At 39.0% G+C, this 22,988-nt stretch overlaps 1 protein-coding gene across 1 annotated transcript in view; it reads left to right on the top strand.

Annotated features, from left to right (window-relative positions):
- Positions 1-316: 316 nt before the first annotated feature.
- TRIP12 (thyroid hormone receptor interactor 12) overlaps positions 317-22,988 on the top strand; it is an 87,590-nt gene continuing 64,918 nt past the window's right edge. Inside the window, exons 1-3 of the mRNA XM_006890328.1 lie at positions 317-414; positions 12,951-13,076; positions 13,918-14,720. Of these exons, the coding sequence (XP_006890390.1) occupies positions 317-414; positions 12,951-13,076; positions 13,918-14,720 (1,027 nt within the window). The remainder of the gene's footprint in view (positions 415-12,950; positions 13,077-13,917; positions 14,721-22,988) is intronic.

Raw genomic sequence — 22,988 nt, 5'->3', positions numbered from 1 at the left:
TCTACCTTGGATAGACAAATCAGAAGCTACGTTTTCCCAAGATCCTTAAAAATGTAGGTCTGAGTCTGTTTTCTGGGGTGGAAATGCATGTTCTAAGCAGGGAGTCCAGCTTTCTTACTAAGATGGCAATGAGAGAGAAGATGAAGCTATATCATCAGATTGTCTGCCTGACTCCACTCCGCTGTAGTGGCTGTCCTGGTTGTCTATTCTTTTGAGTGCTGTATAACATGTATCTAATACGTTTTCTTGTCATTTTTTTTCTTGCAGTGAATGGTAGTGTCTAGAAAGGGTATGTCCCTTCAAGAGAGAGGTGCCAATGTCCAACCGGCCTAATAACAATCCAGGGGGGTCACTGCGACGTTCACAGAGGAACACTGCCGGGGCCCAACCACAAGACGACGCCATAGGAGGAAGGTATGGATCTGTGACACTTAGGAAAAGAATTGGGAATGAAAAGGAAATTTTAAAAATACTACTTTTAATTTCAGCAAAAAAAATTTAAAAAAACACCACACAAAACAAAGCATTGTGAGCACTAAAACTTGAATGGTTCACTGAAAGAGCAATATATTTTTTTACAGCTTTTGAACCAGGTAACAAAGATGGATGGATGGATGGATGGATGGATGGATGGATGGATGGATGGATGGATGGATGATCGATCAATTGATCGATTGATCAGGGAGCTCTGGTAGCCTAGTGGCAAGAAGCTGCTCTGTAATCCCGAAGGTGCACTGTTTGAATCCACCAGATGCTCTGTTGGGAGAAGGAGGGGCTATCTTCTGTGCCAGTCGGATCTGATTCGACGGTACACAGTAAACAAAGGAGAAAAAATAGTCCCAAAAAAAAATTACGTTCTCAGTCACTGACAAATCACAGGTGGAATTTCATGAGTATGGCGTATTGTTTTTGTTGCTTTCCTCTTTCTCCCTAAACACACGCTACAGTAAAGTTTTCAACCATCGGTACCTCTCCTTAGGTAAATTTTTTATGATACTTTTTGAACAGAAACGTCATTTGTTTTCAGACACACAATAATTTCTTTTCATTGTATTTTTTGACAGCACCCAGGCAGTCTGGTTCTTTTCATTTGGGATAGATAGTTGTATTGGTTGATGGCAGAATCAAGAGTTTGCTTCTCTTGAATATGAAATTCGAGCTCTAATGGGAAGTATCTGACCTCTACATGTAAAGTGTAGTTCACCAAAGGACTGAGGTCAATTGTATATCAAGCGATAATACTAACTTCAGATATGACTACCTCGTGCAGTGTTCTGAGGCATGCTCGTGTATGCATGTTACATAGCTGTATTATGTTGTCAGTTCTTCAAACCTTAAAAATAGCATATATAAAAATGACTTGAAACAGTTAAAGCATGTTGAGTCCATGCTGTTTTTGTGGTTAAGCACATCGGCTTTGAACTGGGGAGCTGTGTGTGCAGTCTCTGCTCTTCAGATGTTCAGAAGGGCCTTTTTCGAAGGAGCCTAGTCTACAATGTGGGGGTAGTGTCGACGTCTGTATTAGAAGGAAAAAGCATCACAGATATACATCCCTTGTTAACACTGGCATATTTCTTCTTAGTCTTTTGTTCTTAACTGCACTCGTGTGTGTGTGTGTGTGTGTGTGTGTGTGTGTGTGCGCGCGCGCGCGTGCGTGCTTCAAAAACCTTGTGCCTTTTGAACAACTGCCGTTTTATATGACTCTATTAGTTATACTTGGAAGTTACACTTGCACATGAATTGACAAGCATTTTGACCTTATTCATGATAGGAAATATTACTTATAATTTTCAGCAATCTCATTATCTTTTCTGTACATCAGCATTGTTGTTCGGTGCCATCGAGTCATTTGCGACTGATTAGTGACCCTATGTTAGGTCCAGATATTTAAACATTTTCTTTGATTACATTTTTTTAAAAAAAAAATGTTTGTAGAAGTGGAAGTAGTTAATGCTGATGATTAAGATGCATTGGTTTAAGTAATAACCGGTATTAAAGAAACTCTGGTGATGCTGTTGTTAAGGCATTCCACTGCTAAGTTGACAGTCCCTACCCACAAGGCTTTCCTGGGGCAAAGATGTGGTGGTCTTGGGTACCCTGTAGGGAAGGCCTATCCTGGGGGTATAAATTCTGGTGAACTGAATTAGATTGGTAGATGGCATGACTTGTGCACAATTTGAAGGAAAAGATGATCATTTTAAAATGTGTTTAGAGTGTCAGAACTGCCAAACTGCATAGAATATTTTTAAATCAGTGTTTTCCGGTTTATTTTTAAATTTTTTTAAATTTTAATAATTTTAATGAACATTTACAGAGATTTTGGATTTTCATTCGTTCATTGTTGGACTTTTCTCCCTGCCCATCCCTCCCTCCCCTGCCTTCGCTCCTCTCTTTGAAAAGTAGAAGTCTTTCTTTGGTATACAGTCCCCCCCGCACCCCTCCCACCACCCCAAGTACACTCCACTATACAACCTTAATTGTGGACTCTTGTGATAACTATAATACCCTATTATACATCGCTTTTAAATTACTCTCTCCCTCATCTGTTTCAGTGTAGCATATACAATTTATCCAGTTTTTCTCAGTCTTACCACAACCCTCATATCAGTCCCATTTTACAGCAGTGGCACCATGTAGTATTTGTCCTTTTGTGACTGAGATATTTCACTCAGCATAATGTCCTCCAGGGTCACCCATTTTGAGTAATACTGCATGAGTTCCTTGTTTTTCAGTGCAGCGTAGTATTCCATTGTGTGAATATACCACGGCTTCTCTGTCCATTCGTTTGTTGATGGGCACCTGGGTTGTGAACAAAGCCGCGATAAAACATGAATGTGCATTCCTGTTTATTTTTAAGTACTATTAAGTAATCGATAAGTATAATTACATCATGGACATAGCATATATTTTAGCTAAAAAGGCATGTAACTTGAGTAAGAGTGGAAATGAAAAGATGTGCTGCCCTGAGTTTTGCCTTCTTAGAAAGACAGCTTGATTGTTTTGCTCCTGTACTCTCAGGACTAGGGCCTTTGAAGGTCTTTCCTCCTACTACACCTATACGGGAAACATTATTTAGCACACGTGCCAAACTAGCAATTAAGTCTCTGAATAAATAGACTATATTTTCCATAGTTGTCTTTTTTTTTTTTTTTTTTTTTAAGTTTTTCGTACAGTTACGTTGGGAAGAACATTTTGCTTATCCTCGAATATTTACATTTCAAGTATTTTTTTCAGGAAAGATTGTTGGGAGGGAAGTTGCTTGAGTCACTGTTTACCAACATTTTTATGTAAATTACTTTTGTTGGATGTACATTTTTATCAGGAAAAAGAAAAAAATCTTTTTTTCATTGGGTTAACTGTATTTTCTCCCTGCTAATTTGCTAAGTAAAAAAAAAAGTGCTTGCTTATTTTTGTGAGTTCATTTTTAGTAATAAGATTAAAAGGTAGTTTTAAGGAGTGAGGTCTGGCCAAGAAGGCTGCTGCTCTCAAATGTTTAAGTTTACATATGTTCATTTGCACCAGAGGGCTGACCTTTTTGTATGCTTAGCTGATACTTATTACTATATTGTGTGCTAGCTTCAATCCTTTACCTAAAAGGTGGCTTTGAGAAGATAAGATAGCATTAATGAAGCTTTTAAAGAGTGGCATGAGAGGAGTTAGGCATTTGAAGTTAACTGGGACACACCAGGTGGGAAAGGAAGAGTTGAACCCTGGAAGCCCTGTAGATGTAAGATGCAGAGTTTAACTGACTTATAAAGGACTGAAAGATTTGAATAGGATGATATTCACGATATTTATATTTGGTTTCTTTATCTTTAGGAATCCAATCATAGTTCATATATTCTAGTGTGAGTTGTTGTTTTCATTCCCCATATTAAAGACATTTTTACATGTCAGTACATCGCCGGTGCCTAACAACAACAGCACATACAAGCTACGTTATTCATTTTAATGTCTGTTTAATTTTTATTTATAGATTGAATCAATCAACAGAATCAGTTCTCTTTTTTAATATTTAGTTTCAAAGTTTTCCTGTGGAAAGTGATGATGTATTATTGCAAACTTCTATTTTCTAAACTCTTATCAGAAGAGTGTTTGAATCAAAAAGGATATTTTAAAATATTTCCCCTTTTAAGATGTTTAATCTTTATAGGGATTAGTTGTTGGCACATGTAATTGGAAGTTGTTAACCTGAGCATTGTTTTGTCCTTTTTTCTAATATTTTTTCTATAATTTTCTAGTTTTTAATAGAAATATCGACAGCAGGTTTTCAGAAGTAGTAAACTGCACAAGAGGAGATTGCCCATCTTTCTCCTATTTTAATATTTTTAGTATGCATAAAATTGGCAAAGGGCAAGACGCTGTATTTGAACTAGGATATTTTCCAGTGAAATAATGCAGACACGTCCCAGACTGACTTGGAACAAGCTGTAAACAGACCCGTAATTTTGATTCCTCTTCTCTTAACTCAGTTTTCCAGAATAAATATATAATAATGCAAAATACTGATCAAATCTTTTGAGATCAGAGATCAAACTAATTTTGGTCAATTTTACCCCATTCTAATAAGATGGGAATAATTATAATTTATTTTTCTTTTTCCTCTAAAATGCTTGTGTTTCCAAGATCATTGTCTTCAGACATTTTCTTGTTGAAATCTTTCCAGGTTTTAAAGATCCATTGAAACTTTATGGCCAATATACCCTTCTCCAAGCTCCCAAATCCCCTAACACATTGAAACCTTCGTAGAATATTGTTATGGTAACATATTGTTTGCTCCAGGAACTATAGACAGGCCCAGTGTCTAGACGTCCGATTACCCTGTCCATCAACTCTTACAGGGCCTTTGTCTTTCCTAGTGTCTTAATGGGATTCAACACAGAAGAGCAAATGGTCTTGCAGGCTGTTATTAGTGGCAGATGAGAAATCTTTCTAGTGTTGGCTTCATTGAACTGGGCTATGAAGACCAAAGGAACCATTGCAAAACACATGGTCCATGTTAAGTACATCTACTGGGCACAAGGAGTCATTAATCATTCTCTTAGTTTTGGTTTTATTTTTTGTATTTCTGGATCACAACTTCTTTCTTTACTACTAAGGAAGTGATTGATTGTTCAACAAAAACTAGTTTGAGTTAGCATTAAACAGATAATAGATATTTCCAGGTGAAGACATGAGACTTTTGGCTGAAAAGATTAATGTAATGGAGAGTTGAATTAGGACATAGTTTAAAATGAGGTAGGCGAGGTTATGTTTTGGGAGCCTTGATGCTGCACTGGTCAGCATTTTGAATCGTACCATTCACTTTGTGGGAGAAAAGTGTGGCAATCTGCTTCTAAAAAACAATCCCAGTGGAACCTTGGAATCTCAGTTTGACACATCTGCTCAGTCCTTTAAGAGCACTGTGCGTCAGTCACCATGGATAGTGCAGTTGATGTTTTTCTAAGTTGTCCTGCAGTAAAGCTGCAACTAGTTAGCATGTAACAACCTAGTCCCTCAAATACTTATCACTCTGGGTCAGTTGTTGGCTGTGCTCCATGTCTGTACATTCAGGTAGCTTGGTGTATTGTCAGTCTGCTTAGATGGAACAGGGGAATACATTGTACTGCCATCTGACTCTTCAAGGGCTCCCTAGAATGGGCTCGTTCCTCTTTGGCCCAAGCAAGTTACAGGATTAGGGGGATAACTTAAAAACTATCCTGCCACGTGTCAGGATAGAATTAGAGGAGGAATAGTATTTGTTTATAGCCCTATATATTTTTCCTTATTCATTCATTCATTCATTCTTCATCTTGTTTGAGAATGTTAAGAAAAGTAAGATATGACTCTGGACTAAATTCAGATTTTAAAACACTTCATACCAGAATTGGCTTAGGTAACTTGTACTCTATCACGGTTGCACTTTTGATAATGCTGACAAAGCTGTTCCAGTCTCACCAGGCCTGTTTCAGTGCAGTATGCTCAAGTGTGACTTGTGAGTCCAAAAGTCACATCCAGTCACATCAGAAACATACTGAAAACTTGAAATCACCCACCCCCTCCACACCTCCCCATGTTCTTCTGAGGAATCCGAGAGGGTATAGCATTGTGATGTCAACTCAGAGGTAGACAGTTTAAATTCACTAGCTGCTGTGAGGGGAAAACATAGGCAGTCTCCTCCTGTGCACTTTACAGCCTCTGGAGGATCACCTTTGAGTCACAACTCAGGAGCAGAGAGTGACCTTCCAGCGGGAATCTCAGTTTTGAAGGAGTCTCTTTAAACACTTGTTCAGCCTCTGGCTACCTCTTGGGGAGGTGTCAGTGTGACTAAGAATAAATAGATGAGACTCTTATAAAACTGAGAAGCATGAGCAGTAAGCTGAAAAACAGAAGGCTGTTTTCTTTGTGATGCAGAAAAGAAAGCAAAGGGCTCAGTTTTTAGAACTTTAAGTTTAAAAACAAAGGAGGCTGGTTTCTTTCCTTTTTTTCTCTTACACCTTCTTCAAAAGTCCTAAAGCAGTTTTTTGACTTGTACTTAATTAGAACCAGAGATCAGCATGGGGAGAACTTCAGTAATGAAAGCTTACAGGCCTTTTCATTTGCTCCCTCCACCGGCTGAATGGAGCTGCAGACTTGGAGTCAGATTACCTGGATTCAATCTCCCCTTTATGTCTACGAGCTGTGTGACTCTGGGCAAAATTTATTCCCTCTGTCTTGAAAATGGTAGCAACACTTACCTTGGGATTTAGCTGGATGATATATCTGAAGGAGCCCGTGGAAAGTTTAGGAGTGCTGGTGTCTTAGTGTGGGGGCCTTGTGATAAGGAGTTGTGTTGCCAACCTGAAAGCAGATATTTAATACACCAGTTTCTCTATGGAGAAAGATTGTCTCTTTAAAACTACTGGAGGGTCAGCTATGGGCGGTTCCAACTGTGAAGTCCACCTAACCCTTGTAAATTTGTTGGCTTGTCCTCAGTATGACCAGGTTGATTGTTGATTTTTGTCTCAATGCTTCTAACCATGTCACTGTCTCTCTTCTCTCCATACGCCATGTTTTGTTTGGTATATGTGACGCTGGAAATTTTAAAGCTGCAGTAGCCTAAGGAGTTATAAGGAATGAGTTTAAATTATGAGTTGATTTTGGTAACTTCAAGGTAGAAGACTTGAGGTATTTTATAAGTACTTTGAGTTCAGCCTTTTCAGTGTTGATTTTTCATTTAAGTATTTGTTTTTCAAGCTAAGGAGAATATCTTAAATTTAAGCAGCAGTAAGCAGGTAGTTTGGTTTTGTATAAATTTTTTTTGAGAGCCTTAGTAAAGGTATCTGTTAAGTTACATTCATGTCAGAACCACCTTACGTATTTCCTTTGGCACTTGTTATGTGCCGTTGAGTTGCTTGCGACTCATAGCAACCTTATGTACAAGAGCCCTAAACGCACACATTCTCACCACTCCACTCACGAGGGTCTTCCTCTCCTGCGCCGTCCTCCACTCTCCCAAATATGATGTCCCTCTCCAAGGACCAGTCCCTCCTTGCAGTATGCCCAAAGTATGTCAGATGAAGCCTCACAATCCTTGACTCCTAGGAGCATTCTACCTTCACCCTCTCCAGGACAGACCTGTTTGTTCTCCTAGCAGTCCATGGTATAGTCAACACTCTTCTCCAGCACCGCAGCTCAAAGGCATCAATTCTCTTTATATCATTCCTATTCACTGTCCAACTCTCCGACGCATGGCACAAAATTGCAAAGACCGTAGCCTGGATCAGGCGCACCTTAGTCTTCAGCCTAATGTCATTGTACTTCAGTACTCTTGAGAGGTCCCTCACAGCTGACTTTCCAATGCAATTCATCTCCTGATTTCCTGGCTGCTGTTACCAAGAGTGTTGACTGTGGAGCCAAGTAAACTAAAACTGCTAACTATCTCAATCTCTTCACCATCCATACTGATGCAACCAATTGGCCCAGTGGTGAGAATCTTTGTTTTCTTGATGTTGAGCTTCAATCCGTATTAAAGGCTGTAGTCCTTGACCTTCTGCAGCAAGTGCTTCAGGTCCTCCTCAGTCTGAGCAAGCAGGGTTGTGTCATCCACATAACGCAGATTGTTGATGATTCTTGGACCAATCCTGATGCCACATTCCTCCTCGTACAGCCCAGCGTCTCGGATGATCTGTTCTGCATACAGATTGAAAAGATATGGAGACAGAATACATCCCTGACGGACCCTCTTCTTGATTTTGAACCATCCAGTGTCTTCCTGCTCTGTTCTGACGACTGCCTCTTGGTCCATATATAGGTTTCTCATTAGCACGATCAGATGTTTTGGGATTCCCATTCTTCTCAGTCAGCCATAACTTGTTGTGATCCTCACAGTCAAAAGCCTTTGCATAGTCAATGAAGCACAGATAGACATTCTTCTGGTATTCTTTGCTTTCTGCCAAGATCCGTCTAGCATTAGCTATAAATATCCCTAGTACCACGACCTCTTCTACATCCAGCCTGCACATCTGGCAATTCTCTGTTGACGTATTGTTCCAAACATCTTTGGATAATTTTCAGAATCTTGCTTACATGTGATATCAGTGATATTGTTCGATAATTTCCACACTCTGTTGGGTCACCTTTCTTTGGAATGGGAACAGATATCGATCTCTTCCAGTCAGTTAGCCAGCTGCTGTCCTCCAGATTTCCTGGCACAACTTAGCACATCCAGGGCAGAGTCTGTTTGTTGAAATAAATCAGTTGGTATGCTATCAACTCCTGGAGCCCTTTTTTATTCCTTTGGACTGTCCATGGATTTTACTTAATAACTAAAAATCAACAAAGAGCAGTGACTTTTAAGTCTTGCCTTTCAAGTTTAACAGTCTTAACACAACCCAGAGTTGATTTTAACCTATTCTGCAGTGTGAATGTTTTTAATGGGAATTCACCCATGCTGCTGCTGTTATGTGCCTACGAGTCACCTGTGACTCATAGCGACCCTATGTACAACAGCCCTAAACCCTGCTCTATTTTATTGTCTCCAACATGACTGTCCTCAATACCCCAGTAACTCAATCAATCCATCTCAGAAGGTTTTCCTCTCCTGTGCTGTCCCTCCACCCTCCCAAGCATGATGTCCCTCCCCAAGGACTGATCCTGCCTTGCAACATGTCCAGAGCATGTCAGACGGAGCTTCACATGCATTTGATAAATCAGGAATTGATGTCATTGTAATGATCGAAGTAGTATTTGTTAAAATGGAAATAACACTTAGGGTAGAAGTGGGTTTTGGTTTCTTTTTAAGTGTGTTTATTAATAAGACAGCTTTCTCCAGAATGTTAAAAGATAATATGAAGGCACATGAGATGATGAATGTAAAGAAATGATGTGAAGGCAAATAATTCTGTGAAAGGAAGATTTGCTAGCATCTTAGGAAAAGCTGAAGGTCAGAATTCTTTGAGTGTAAGAAAGAGCTATTTAATGGCTTCTAGATCTCTGCTCTTTGCACTTGGCTAAATGCATTCAAGAAGCTGCAAAAAGTATGTATTTATTTGTATATAAAGAGAAGATTATAATCACTTTAAAAAAGCTATTTTGGAATAGTTTTAGTCTGTTGAAGGTGGGCCCAGTAAAAAGGTCTTTTATAATGTACATTTAAAGCTTTTCACTCATTGCTGTTCGGGAACCAACTCATAGCTGATCCTCCATCTGAAATTGCATGAGAGGAGTAATGACCACCTGAAAGGAGTAAGCACAACTCCCTACAGATAGACGGCCAGAGCTTCCTTTTGTACAGTGTTACAGTGTTGTAATCAACCATTCAACCACCTTCCGGCAGAGCCAATGCTTAGTTGACCCTCTAACAGGTTTGCAGAGGCAGGAAATTTGCCCTTTGTCTTGTGGAACAGCTGGTGGATTCAGACCACATACCTATGGGTTTACCGCTAGTCCAGCTAAGAAGTAACAAAAAAACAACCCAAACCTCAAAGGGTAGACTGTTACTAGTGCAAATGTCAGCATAATCTTTTGGGGTGGTTTTTTTTTTTTCATTGATGGGGTTTTTTGTTAGATCATTACGAAGGAACATTGTTGAATATTCTGTATCTGACTTTACCCTTAGCCCTGTTTCAGTGGATGATTGGAGAATGGTGATTTGCCTGAATAACTGTTGTGATGAATAAGCTCCTACACACTTTCTCTGATGTTGTGTACACACACACACACACACACACACACACACACACACACGGCACCCTGAGCTGTCATGTACAAATGAGCTTATGATCTGGTGCTGATCCAAAGAAAAGTTTATGCTCTGGTACTGCTCCGAAGAGTTTATCATGAGGTTTACTTTGTGTTTTGAAACCTCCTTTCATAAAATTTTACCAAGGTTTTTAATATGCTTTTTAATAAAATCTATTACATAAGGGCTTCTTAATATGAACTGATCGGGGGGTGTGCTCTGAATACTGAGATGTTCTTTTTTAACTATTCTAGATTGGACATTATATTTTAGGGTGATTTGCTTTGAAATATTCTGAGCATTAGCCATTTCTAAATGGACATAATAAACTACAACTACGAGTCTCTTCTTATTGGTGTCATGTTCCGATAGCCTGTTCTCTTGTGCGAACCTAGGAATTGGTGGTCCGGATCTAACTCTCACTGACATTCTTGGTGTGGCTTGATTGGAACTCACTCATGCTCTTGTACCTTCACAGTGGCCGTCAGTGGTTTTACACTGCAGTGAAGTGGGTTAGTTGCAACGCCGCATTACTATAAAACAGAAAACAGCCCTTTGGCCTTTTGCTCTAGGATACAATAGGCACATGGATCATCGTGATCAGTATTTTTCAGTGTTTTCAAGCATTCGTTCTTGGTCTCAGTGAGAATATCACACTTGCAATTTAGAATGGAAGAAATCTGATCATTCTTGGGTTTCAGCCAGTTTTGTGACCCTTCATTTTCCAAGATTCAGTACTGTTGACATTGGTCTTAATACTTTTCAGTACTTGTCTGTTAAATTCATTGAGTATATTGATAAGAAAATAAGAGACCTAAAAATTGATTCAGATAAAGTTTGATATATTTTAAGAGCAGTCAATTTTATATGTATTGAAGAAGAGGAACACTTCTAGCTCTGTAGTGGATTCATTATCCGGTTAATTTCTGATTTTGTTGTTGTTGTTGACCTTCACATTAGGGACATAGTAGAACTTGCTGGTTTTATGATTGATACTAGATTAGTAAAGTATTTTGAACACTTAATTTTCATTAAGCTCAGCTATCAATGGCTGTAGTTTCTTCTATGTGACATTTTAAAAAGATTAGAAGCAAGGATGACAAAAATGAATAAGTTTATTTTATAATTAAATGAAATATAAAAATGTGATTTGATTGAAAAAGTGTAGCAAATGTTACTAGACCATAGAGAGCCTGAATATTGATTAAGGAGTATTAAGTTTCATATTTTGAAAATAGTGTATATTTATACAGTTATGTATAGTTAATACTGTTGTACAATTCCTTCCATCCTGTTTTTTTAAAAAAGGAATTACATGAAAAATATTTTCTCATTTCTGGAGACAGTGTGGTGTTCTGTTATCTATTCCTAGAAATCCACAGAAACAAAAGAATTGTGGGTTAAAGCAAAATTTCACTGTGCAATGGACGAATAATAGTAAGGGAAAAACAAAATGACAGAGTATAAAAGTTCAGCTTGGTTACACTCAGTGAAGAGTCTTGATCCTTAAAATTTTTCATTACTAAAGAAAGATACTTTAAAAGTTACATAGAATTTTTCAGTAGTTGATCCAGTCTTGTAGAATATTGTTATTTCTGACAGATTGAACACCTTACGAATATGAAATAAAATAACATTGTCAGAAACTAGATTCTTAAAAACAAGAAGGATATTAGGAACCCAGGAAAATAGTTTTTTATTGAGAAGCTTATTTTACACCCTTTTTTTTAAAAAAAAAAAGTTGATTTTTGAGTTCATAGACATGTCCTATTTTAAGAGCTTATCATATCCGTAGGGTTTCAGTTAAAATTACTTTGGTGACATTTTCAGTTCTTTCTAGTTCCTTTATGATGATGTTTGCAATTAGAACCTTACAAGTAAGTACTTTTTAAAGTATCACAGTTTTGATATTAATAAAACTTGGTTTATTATTTTTCTGAGTTCTCATTACAATACCTTTTTTCATATTATTAAGAAATATGGTGGCTGTAATTAGAAAAATCGCTTTTATTAATTAATATCTCACCTCTGTTACAAGTTTTTCTGCATATATATTGATGCATCCTTTCCTTTTTAATTGCATATGTGAATCTCATGTAACCATTGCCAAAGTTTCCCAAAAAAGGCCATCAACTGAATCCACAGCTTCTTTGTGTTCCTCAAGCTTGCTATTAGAACAATGCTGACGTAAGGATTTGATTTATTATAAATGCTTATCATACCCATGATTGACTCTTGGATGTGTGTGAGAAACTGTGTGGTGAATTCTTTTAAAGTATTTCTCTAGGACTCGGGTTTTGGTTTGCTTTGCTATTGATTAGTATTTTCAGTTCTTAACACTTGTCAATATATTTATGTCTGTGAAAACTTACTTTGATAATTAATTTATCTGCCTCTACTTTGCAAACCTGCATTTTAATGTTCATGTTGGAAAATCAGATCACTATGAGGAAACATTTTAGAAGTAGTTTGTAGAACTATGGTAGTTAGCTTTCTATGCAATGTGGCAACCAGTAGCAATAATCCTAACTTTTGGGGTTGAGGGAGATTATAAGATAGGCATTGCCACGTGTCCCCTGCCCCTACCTCCTGTCACCCCCGATTATTTTATATAGGGTTGGGGAGGGGAAGATGAGAGGGTAATGATGATAAACTCAAAGACTTTTTAATGTAAGATTATTTCACATTCAGTATTGTATTTACATCTCATTTGCCTGATAGATTTCTGTTTTGATTTTTTTGCTGACAGGTCACATTTAGGGCAGGCAAAACATAAGGGATATAGCCCTCCTGAGAGTAGAAAATCTAATTCTAAGGCACCCAAAGTGCAGTCTAATACTACTTCTGAACTGTCAAGGGGACACCTTTCTAAAAGGTAAATCTTCACATTGCTTATACATTTTCAAGGCAGTGTTATTTACGGTTGAACCATTGCATAATATTTAAACTGACCAGGTTACCATATGACATTGGTATTATTATTATTATTCTCTGAGAATTAATTTTTAAGACTAATAATTTGCCACCATTGCAGTGATGGTGACACGGTACACCTTCCATTGTAAACTTGAATTTTTAATGTTCATATTGGAAAAATCACTAAGAAAACATTTTAGAGATAATTTTTAGAACCATGTTATGTGACAGTGTTTCTTAAGAGAGTTGTGAGGTTCTCATTTTGCTTAGCAAACTCTTAAAAGGTTTTAAAATACTAGTTTTCCATTTTCCCTAACTTACTTCGCAGAACCACAGTTTAGGTTAGTGATTTCTTAAGATGTATTGGGTCAGAGCCTTTGGGAAGGAAATAACTGGTGTTTACATGGACCTTTCTAACCATCCCTTTGGAAAGCACATAAGTCTTAAGAGTATCAGTACTCTACTTCAGCAGATTCCAAGCCATGAAGCAATCTTTTCCTTGCTCTGTGATTATTTGTTTTAGCTATATTTTGGCTTAAGAATACTCTTCACCTTCTCAAAGTATTTTACTACCTGAAGTCACACCTCCTTATCTTTTCCTGCCATTTTAAGCCATTTGATGACCTGTGCTTGTGTGTGTGTGTTGGAATTTTCAGTAAAGTTCTTGTACTCTTTTATCTAAGAAAAACACTATTTCCAAGAACTTAGAAAGTTAGTAAATACTATGATATGATGAATTGAAGGATGATTAGGCTGATATTAACTCTTTTTTTTTTAAATTTTTTTATCTCACCTTGTAGAAGCTGCAGTTCATCATCTGCTGTGCTAGTTCCACAGCCTGAGGACCCAGACAGAGCCAATACTTCAGAAAGGCAAAAAACGGGGCACGTGCCTAAGAAGGACAATTCTCGAGGAGTGAAACGCAGTGCTAGTCCGGACTCCAGCAGGACCAGTTCTCCTAGCTCTGCCAAAAAACCCAAAGCACTTCAGCATACTGACTCTCCCTCTGAAACAAATAAACCACATAGTAAGGCCAAGAAGAGACATTTAGACCAAGAGCAACAACCGAAATCTGCACAGTCATCATCAACAAGCAAGGCTCACACCCGAAAGAGTGGGGCCACTGCTAGTTCACGGAGTCAGAAAAGAAAGAGGACAGAGAATTCTTGTATAAGAAGTGGTTCTGTATCTGAGTCAACGGGTGCCGAAGAGAGATCTGCAAAACCTACCAAGCTGGCTTCAAAATCAGCCGCCTCAGCCAAAGCTGGGTGTAGCACCATCACTGATTCTTCTTCTGCTGCCTCTACTTCCTCCTCGTCTTCTGCTGTAGCCTCGGCCTCTTCAACTGGACCACCAGGTGCCAGGGTGAAACAAGGAAAAGACCAGAACAAAGCCAGGCGTTCCCGTTCAGCATCCAGCCCCAGCCCCAGAAGAAGTAGCAGGGAAAAGGAACAGAGTAAAACTGGTGGCTCTTCAAAATTTGATTGGGCTGCTCGTTTCAGCCCTAAAGTTAGCCTTCCTAAAACAAAACTGTCTCTTCCAGGGTCTTCTAAATCAGAGACATCAAAACCTGGACCTTCTGGATTACAGGCCAAATTAGCAAGTAAGTTCAGGGACAGATATCTTGCTTGATTTGTAATCTCCAATCTAAAGTGATTTTAAATTTATTGCCTGTTTTTGTACGTAAGCATATGTCTTAAAAGAAATCATCTTTAGCTTTAAGGTAACATATAAGGAATGCTGTCTGTTATCATTGCTCTTTTATTTGAGTATGTCTATTTTACCATGTAGCAACTGTTCTTTATATTATTTGCTAATACAAACACATCTCAAGAGGGAATGTCTGTGGTTTAAACACTGAAATAAAGTGAATATCTTCATATGTGAGCCATATGAATTTTTAGGTTCCCTAGTACATAGGAATGTTAAGTTTTACACTGTACTATAGCCTTTGAGTGTCCACTAGCAGAATAAAGAAGTTTGAAATACTGTAGAAATTACCAGTGTGACACTGATAGCCTTGGCCTGATGTCTGGTTGCCACAGACTTTCAATTTGTAAAAAAAGAAATGAACCTACAGTACAGTATTTGGGAGGTACACTAAAGCAGCACAACTTAGTATGTGAGCACTGGGTGATGCAACTAGAAAAGCTGTTTCCTGGTGTAACAGTCAGTGTAATGCTTACGTTTTGTACTCTGTGTGGAACGTTGGTCTGTGGAGGCTTAACAGGGAAGCAGAAAGAATGAATGAATGTTATGAACAATTAATGAAGAAAACCTTGATGGGATAATAGGAATAGTACGTGAACTCCCCAATGAGGAGCATCTTGATGCTGAAGCACTTGTCTCCTCTTGTTTTATGAAAGTCTTCTTCAGAAAGCCAGTTGTCCATCTCATTAGGACTGATGACTTAATGTGAAAGCATTTCTCTTTCCTCCCGACCTTCCTTTCATCCAAAGTGGAGCAGGAAAATGCAACACTGACCAACAGCTTTTTAAAAACACTGTATTTTTGTAGCGGTTAATATTTTGGTTATCTTTTCTCTTTCTAAGTCCTCATAGAAGATTCTGATTTCATATTTATAGTTTGATTAAGTCTAGAACTTTTCTTGGGAAGAACATGCCCGGGTCCTAGGATCATAGTGGTTTCTGGATTTGTTGGCTCGGTGCTATAACTATATAATTAGTTTATATTGATTTCATGTTAACTCTGGTGGTCTTCTGGTAAGAAGCTCGCTACAGTCTTGAAGGCACACAGCTTGAATCCACCAGCTGTTCCCAGGGGAAAGGATGTGATTTACTGTCTCTCTGAACCTATTTGAGGGTTAGTTGTGAGTCATGACTTGATGGTACACAACAATCTCAAACTCTGATGAGTTGATGCTGTTGCTTGATTTCCTACTCCTAGCGACTGTGTAGGGCAGCATAGAACTGCTGTTCTTTGCTGTCAGTCTTTGGCTGATACACTCTATAGAAATAGTTGTTTATCTTCGGAAAAGCTGGTAAATTGAAACCAGCAGCCTTCTGGTGTGGTTAAGCGGTGAGTGTCTTAATTGCAGTGATATTAGACATTCTTCTAACAAGATACTAACTAGCCTTCGGCTGATGGTGTTAGGTGCTGCTAGACGGCCACTCATAGAGAGCCTGTCTATCTGCACCCTCTCTTACCCTGTGCCATTCTTCTTATCTAATGTACGTGAGCCTGTTAAAATCACTGTGCCACTCCATCTAGTTGATTTTCTCTCTCTAGCTGACCCTCCGCAGGGTGTGGGGAGCATGCAGATGACTGAAGCTGGTTTCCGCCAGCTCCTCCAACGGGAACTGTTCCCATCAACAATATCTGTCTTAAAGAACTATTCCTATAAAGTCAGACATGGTCTCCCATGCTCTTCCATCTACATATAATTCCACATTTAATCTCCTTGCTTTACTCAGTCTGAAATCCATTGCAGTGACTTCGTATACTTCATAGAACCTTCATACTCAAAGTTACGGGGTTTATTAGGGAAGTTCACAGGGTATAATTCAGGCCAGCAGCGGATAAAACCCCTAAATCCAGATAGCTTCTCAAATGTGGTTGTAGGCCCTTTGACCTTCAACCTCATGATGCCTTTCCTCTGTCCTCAGGCGAGCTTGGTGAAGGCCTCTGGCTCTGTCTGGCTCGTTGGAGCAGCAGTGCCCAGTCAACTCTGTCTCATGTTTGTCTCTGGTTATCAGCTGAGGCTGCTGTTGCTCTTGTGCAGGAATCTCTGGCCCTGAAAGATGGGCGCTGCTTCCTCTTGTTGGTGTTGAGATTGCCAATTTCTACCACTGAAGCCAGTTGATAGAAGCCTATTGGAATGGCAAGATAGGCTAGTCATTTTGTGGATAGACTAACTTAATACAAACTATTTGTCTGATTCTTCCTGTCCAAAGTCATTGACTAGGAAAGCCTTTTTGAACAGTAAACCCTTGGCATACACCACACATGGCCCCTTTACACCACAGGCTCCGCTCCACCAGTGACTGGTGGGACCATAGAGTCCTGATGTGACCTCGGTGCCACTGTTGAGCTCAGGTCAGGTGTGCTGGAAAATGGGCTCTGCTCATTGCTATAGACTGAGCAGGCTTGGAAAGTCATTCCTGCTTTTGCTCACAAATGCCGTGTTTCTGTTTCCACTGCCACTACTGTACTGCTGAGCTGTAGACGATTGAGCCTGGACTATTTGAAGAAGGGAGCTCAACTTGTAGTGCCAGCATTTTTACAGCAGCATTTGTATTTCTTTTTTAGAATAGTGAAAATGTTTCAAATAGAGGAGATAATTTGAATAATATGTCTGCAAGCAGTTAAGGTTTGAAGATTGGGGGAGTCCTGTTCTTTCTTCCTATTCCACTTTTTGTATCTTTTTCGGCTTCACAGTTTGACTCTTATAGCTGGTCAGGTAGCTGTATTAAGATCCTCACTCACCCAAGTCAGTTTGGTGTCTCTGTGCTTTCTCATTCCTGTTGAATCAGAACTGTTTCATAGCTGACCTATTACTGGGTGTTGGAGACTGTGAATTTCATAAGAGGAGGTTGTCCCATCTTTTTCAGCAGAGCAGCTGGTAGATTTGATTTGAACCACCAGAGTTGCAGCCTTTAGGTAGCTGCCCAGCTTGCTGTGAAGAGTGCCACCATACCTCCCTGGTTAAGACCCTAGCAGAGATGAAATAGGATGTGATGCTCTTTTACTGGTGTAGGTTAATTTTATTTATTTTTTTTGTCTTTAACAAAAGTCCAGGAATCCATAGAATAACTGTAATCATACATTCACTCTCCAGTGAGTGAAAAGCATTTTTAAAAAAATTACAGCAAATATTTGATGTACTTGTAAGTGCCCAACAATTGTTCTGAATACATGAATTCTCTCATTTAACTCTCACCAGCCAGACATTGTTTCCATATGCTCCAGAAGGAATCATGGGCAATGGTCAGGTTACCTATCCACGATTATGGAGCTGAGAAAGGATAAAGCCAGGAGCCCAGCCCAGGGGATCTGATTGCAGAGATCAGCCTCAAGGATAGGATACATAAGCCAGCAGGTTGGGGTGCACTAAATCTGTGAAGGCTCCCTGGACTGGCCAGTGTGAGTTGTAGTCATGATAAAATGTGACACTTTCTGAAAGGGCTTATGTAAGAAGCAGTATTGCTGTAGAAATAGTAGTGCTTGATACTATCCTTGTTTTACTGAAGGATATAGGGGCAGATGAAGAGTCTTAGGATAACCCTGGTGTTTGAGGAAGCAGGATTCTGGGAAGAGAAACCTTAACAGAGAACTAAAATTCTGGGTTTGAATCCTGATAATGCCGTTTATTAGCTGGTGGCCATGGAAAAGTTGATTCCCTTTCTTTATTAAATAGGATAAGTAGTACTTGTGAATAAGCAAATCTATAAGGAGAATTAGGACAGTGCTTAATATGTAATCTCTGTGACAAGGCCCAAGGTGCACAGCTAAAAGAAGAGCACGTAAGGCAGAAAGTCGTCTGAAGAATAGCGAGGGGCCTTCTGAGAAGGATTTGCTCTGTTTCTTTCCACTACTTCTCTAGTTTAAGAAATGATAATAGTAAAAAGCATCAGAGAATGTATGTGAAAATAACTTTGTAAAATTAAAGTGCCATCTAATTATATAAAGGTATCTTGAAAATGGTGGTTGTAATAATACTTGAATGATTTTCAGATGTATCAGATTTGTTAGCATTGATCCAGAAGACAGAAGTTCAAAAATGGATTTCTGGTTCATGTAATCTCTTTGTAGGGAGGAGAATCTATAAAGAAATGTACTCATTTTTCCATGGTCAAAGTATTCCGAATTGGGGAGATCATCTTTCCATCATCACTGACTCTGTCAGTTGGAATGGAATGTTTTAGGATGTGGTTAAGCAACAGAGGTTTATGATGTTATATGCTTTTAAGTTGCTTATGACTCGTAGCGACTCTGTGTACAACAGCCCAGAAACCTGCTCTGTCCTACACTAACTTTACTGTCTCTGACACACCTATGCACATTACTCCATTCACTGTATCAGTTCATCTCATCGATGGTTTTCCTCTTTCTTTGTCCCTCCACCCTTCCAAGAATGACATTCTTCTCCAAGGACCAGTCCCTCCGTGCAGCAGGTTCAAAGTTTGTCAGACAAAACTTTAGAATCCTTGCTTCCAAGGAGTAGCCTGGCTTCACCCTCTCTAGGCTGAACCTATTTGTTCTCCTAGTCCGTGGTATCTTCAGTACTCTTCTCTAGCATCAAAGCCCAAAGGCCTCAAGTCTCTTTCTATCATCCCTAGTCATTGTTCAGCTCTCTGACCCATAGCTAGCAATTGCAAAGACTATAGCCTGGATAAGGTGCACCTTAGACTCTAGACTGACGTTGTTGCTCTTCAGTACTCTGGAGAGGTTCCTGACCGCCAACTTTGCCAATGCAATTCATCTCTTGATTTCCTGGCTGCTGGTACCAACAGAGGTTTATAATAAAGGGCTTATTTTTTTTTTTTTAATTCCTTTGTGAAACAGCACTGGCCTATTTTGGAAAATGTTGACATGCATTTCTTTAAACAGGAATCACTTTTGTCCTGTGTTACTTACGAAGATGTGAGTCTGATGAACAAGTCCCTGTTGAGGACCTAGGGCTGCTGGTGTAAGAGTGAAACTGCTTTTTTTTAGCAGTGAGTTGCATGAAAATTGTGCTTTCCAAGTAAAACTGATCAGTGTAGCTCTGGGGCAGTGAAAGGAGATGACTTTGATGGGTAACAACTGGGTAGTTATAGAATTGTGCTTATTTTTTAAATATAAGCAACAAACCATACAACAGCTCGGTAATCTGCATATTTAGGCAGTGGTGTTGGTTACAATATTCAAGTTTGACCTCACTAGACTTCATTTTCTACATTATTTCACCACAGTTAATATACACTAATTTTAAGCTTCTAAGCTAATCTTCTTGTGTTCCCATTGTTAATATGATTACATATAGATCATTCTTTAAAAGAACACAATGCTCAAGGCAGAAAAGTTGTTTGATGCAAGGCACACTCTTACTTTTATACTTAAAGTATTGTGCTGCTATCTGAAAGGATGGCCGTTCAAATCCTAACACAGATCTTTGGCAGAAAGATGAAACCTCCTGCCATAAAGATACACAGTCTTGGAAAACTTAGGAGGTGTCCTGAGTGTCTGTTCATGGTGGTTGTGTCATTTTTAGGTACCACTGAATCGTCTATAACTCATAGGATCCTATGAACCCTGCCCTAAACTGGGCCAACCTCATGATCTCTGAAATACTTGAGTCCATTGTTATAGTCACTGTGTCAGTCTAGTCTGTCTTGCTCTTTACTGGGGCTAGACTCTGTGTGTGTGTGTGTGTGTGTGTGTGTGTGTGTGTGTGTGTGTGTGTGTGTGTGTGTGTTGTGAAGTTAATATTGATTATTTTAGGACATTTATAGATTTCCTCTGGGCATTAGTCTCAGAGGGGTGTAACCTTAATGAATAATTGAATCCCATCTAGTTCTAGCATCATGGCAGAGGAGCAGTTATTCAAGGAGACAATCTGCTTTACATTCCAGTTCTTAACTCTTTCTCTGATTCTGGCACCTTCTGCTATGAAATCAGTGGTTGATGAGGCTAGCAAGGCACCATTTAATACTGGTGTCACATTAGTGGAGGCTGTGGTTCATCAGTGCTTTGGACTAAGGATTTACTCACAGCTTGGATTTCCTAAGTGTTCTGTGCTCGTTCGGTTTTACTTTGCTCTGGGTGGAAAGTGACCAATAATTGTACCTTAAATGTCTACTCAAGATTTTAAGACCGTTTTGCCGCTCAACAAAATACAGGACTATCTGTGGACTGTCTCAGGCCACTTGACTTCTTTGCTCTTTCAGCCCTGCCCCCTTTTCCCAGACTGTATTCATTCACTTAATTGGTTCTTGGAAGATCATCCCTGTTGAGTTGAAAAAGTTGTCTGTTTAGCCTTGTAAACCAGTTTTATTTTGAGGTTAAAGATGGACCTCTCTCCCTGAAAAGAAATACAGAGGAGAGGCCTCATACTACTGAGATAAAGCTTTGTTTATGGCATCCTTCTCAGGGAGCCTTAGGGCTGAAGTCTGGCAACAAATGATTTGATGCCACAGAGAGTTCAAAGTTTAGTGGGTGGTTCTTATTTTGATGTTAATTTATGTGTCCAACTTGTCTGCTACTTCTGGCATTATTCACATGCCTAAAGCACTAGTCTTAAGCATGTCAGTATTGGCTGTTTGGTTCTGACAGTACCCAGATCCTGAGGTCGCACAGTATACAGTGATCTTAGGATTTCTTGGGAAAACAGACTATAGTGCAGGACTACAGCTTTTTATCAGAGCACAGAGATGAAAAGGCAAAGGTGAGGATGCAGAAGTGAGAGTAAAGTAGGAAAAAGATGGATTTATTAGAAAGCTACATTCCCGAAGGGACAAACTGCCTTCGCTAACAGATAGGGAGGGAAGGCCTGTTTGGTTTGTTTGGGTTTAATTGAGCACTTGATAGTTATACCCCAGTATGATATATAGTCACTTTGAAAAATTACCAGTGAGGAATTCTGATAAATTATGAATTTTATAAAAAATACATTAAAAATAAGCTGCTAGATTAAAAAACAATAGCTTTAACTGGGAACAAATCTAGTTGGATTCTTAAGTTAGTGTTACATTTTTAATTTTAATTATGTTTCTTTTGTATGGTATGTACTGTCCATTCAACTATGAATCATAGCAACACTGAATAACTAATCGAAACGCTGCCCTATACTGTGCCATCTTCATCGTCTCTAATATACTTGGAGCCCGTTGTTACTCTGTCCATGTTGTTGAGGGTCTATCTTTCTGGCCCTCTACTTTTTCAAGGACTAACCCTTCATAACAACATGAGTTTGTGAGATGAAGCTTTACTGACTATCCTTGCCTCTAAGGAGCGCTCTTGATTGCACGGTACACTTGCTCCAACACCACAACTCAGAGGCATTGATGATTCTTCTGTCATCCTTGATCACTATCCTGCTTTCAGATGCAGTAGCAGGTGATTGCAAAGACCGTGGCTTGGATTGTGTTTGAATCCACCAAAAAAAGGAAGTCTTCTCAGTTTACACTCCAGAAAGGAGAGTCAGCTATGAGTTGATCCAGACTTGATGGCACATAACTACCTTGATCAATGATTTTTTTTTTAAATTTTTAGGTTTTTAATGTTAACAGCAACAACAAAACATTTCAACCCTTTCTTACATGTGTAATTTTTAGTCAGCCAATCTGGTGAACAAATACTGCTGTCCTGGGGAGGAATTATACCCCTTGTATTTGAAAGGCGTCTGTTGCTCCTTTGTCTTCTGGCTTCTCAGAGTGAAACCATTCTGATTCCTGATCTGTTTTCCTGCAAACAAGCAATCTTTTGTATAGAATTGTTTCACTATTACCCATTGCTGTGCCTTTGTTTGCTTTTTTTCTTTAGAGTGACCAGCATTTGTAGTTTTCCTAAGACTGAGGATAATAATTTTTAAAAAATCAGTTGCTTTTGAGTCAGTTCTGACTTACGGCCTGTGTCATGTTGTAAAACTGTTCTACAGTGGTTTTCAGTGTTTGTGTTTTTTTTGTTTGTTTGTTTGGTTGTTTTGTTTTTTTGTGTTCCTGTTTGGTTGGGTTTTTTTACATTAACAGGCCTTCTTAAGTTCTTCCGAGGAAATACTCAAACCACCCTGGGCAAATCAGAAAGGTGATAACCCTAATCCTTTGTATGAGCATCTCATTATTTTGGGTGATAATCTACTTCTCTTTTTATAGTAACTTTTTGATGATGTCTTTAAATTCATCTTTCAGCTTTCTTGATTTCACCACCCACC

This window comes from Elephantulus edwardii, unplaced genomic scaffold (genome assembly GCF_000299155.1).
Source record: "Elephantulus edwardii isolate Elephantulus edwardi_28Jun2011 unplaced genomic scaffold, EleEdw1.0 scaffold00087, whole genome shotgun sequence".
In the NCBI taxonomy this organism is placed as follows: domain Eukaryota; kingdom Metazoa; phylum Chordata; class Mammalia; order Macroscelidea; family Macroscelididae; genus Elephantulus; species Elephantulus edwardii.
This window is presented reverse-complemented; position numbering and strand designations above follow the sequence as displayed.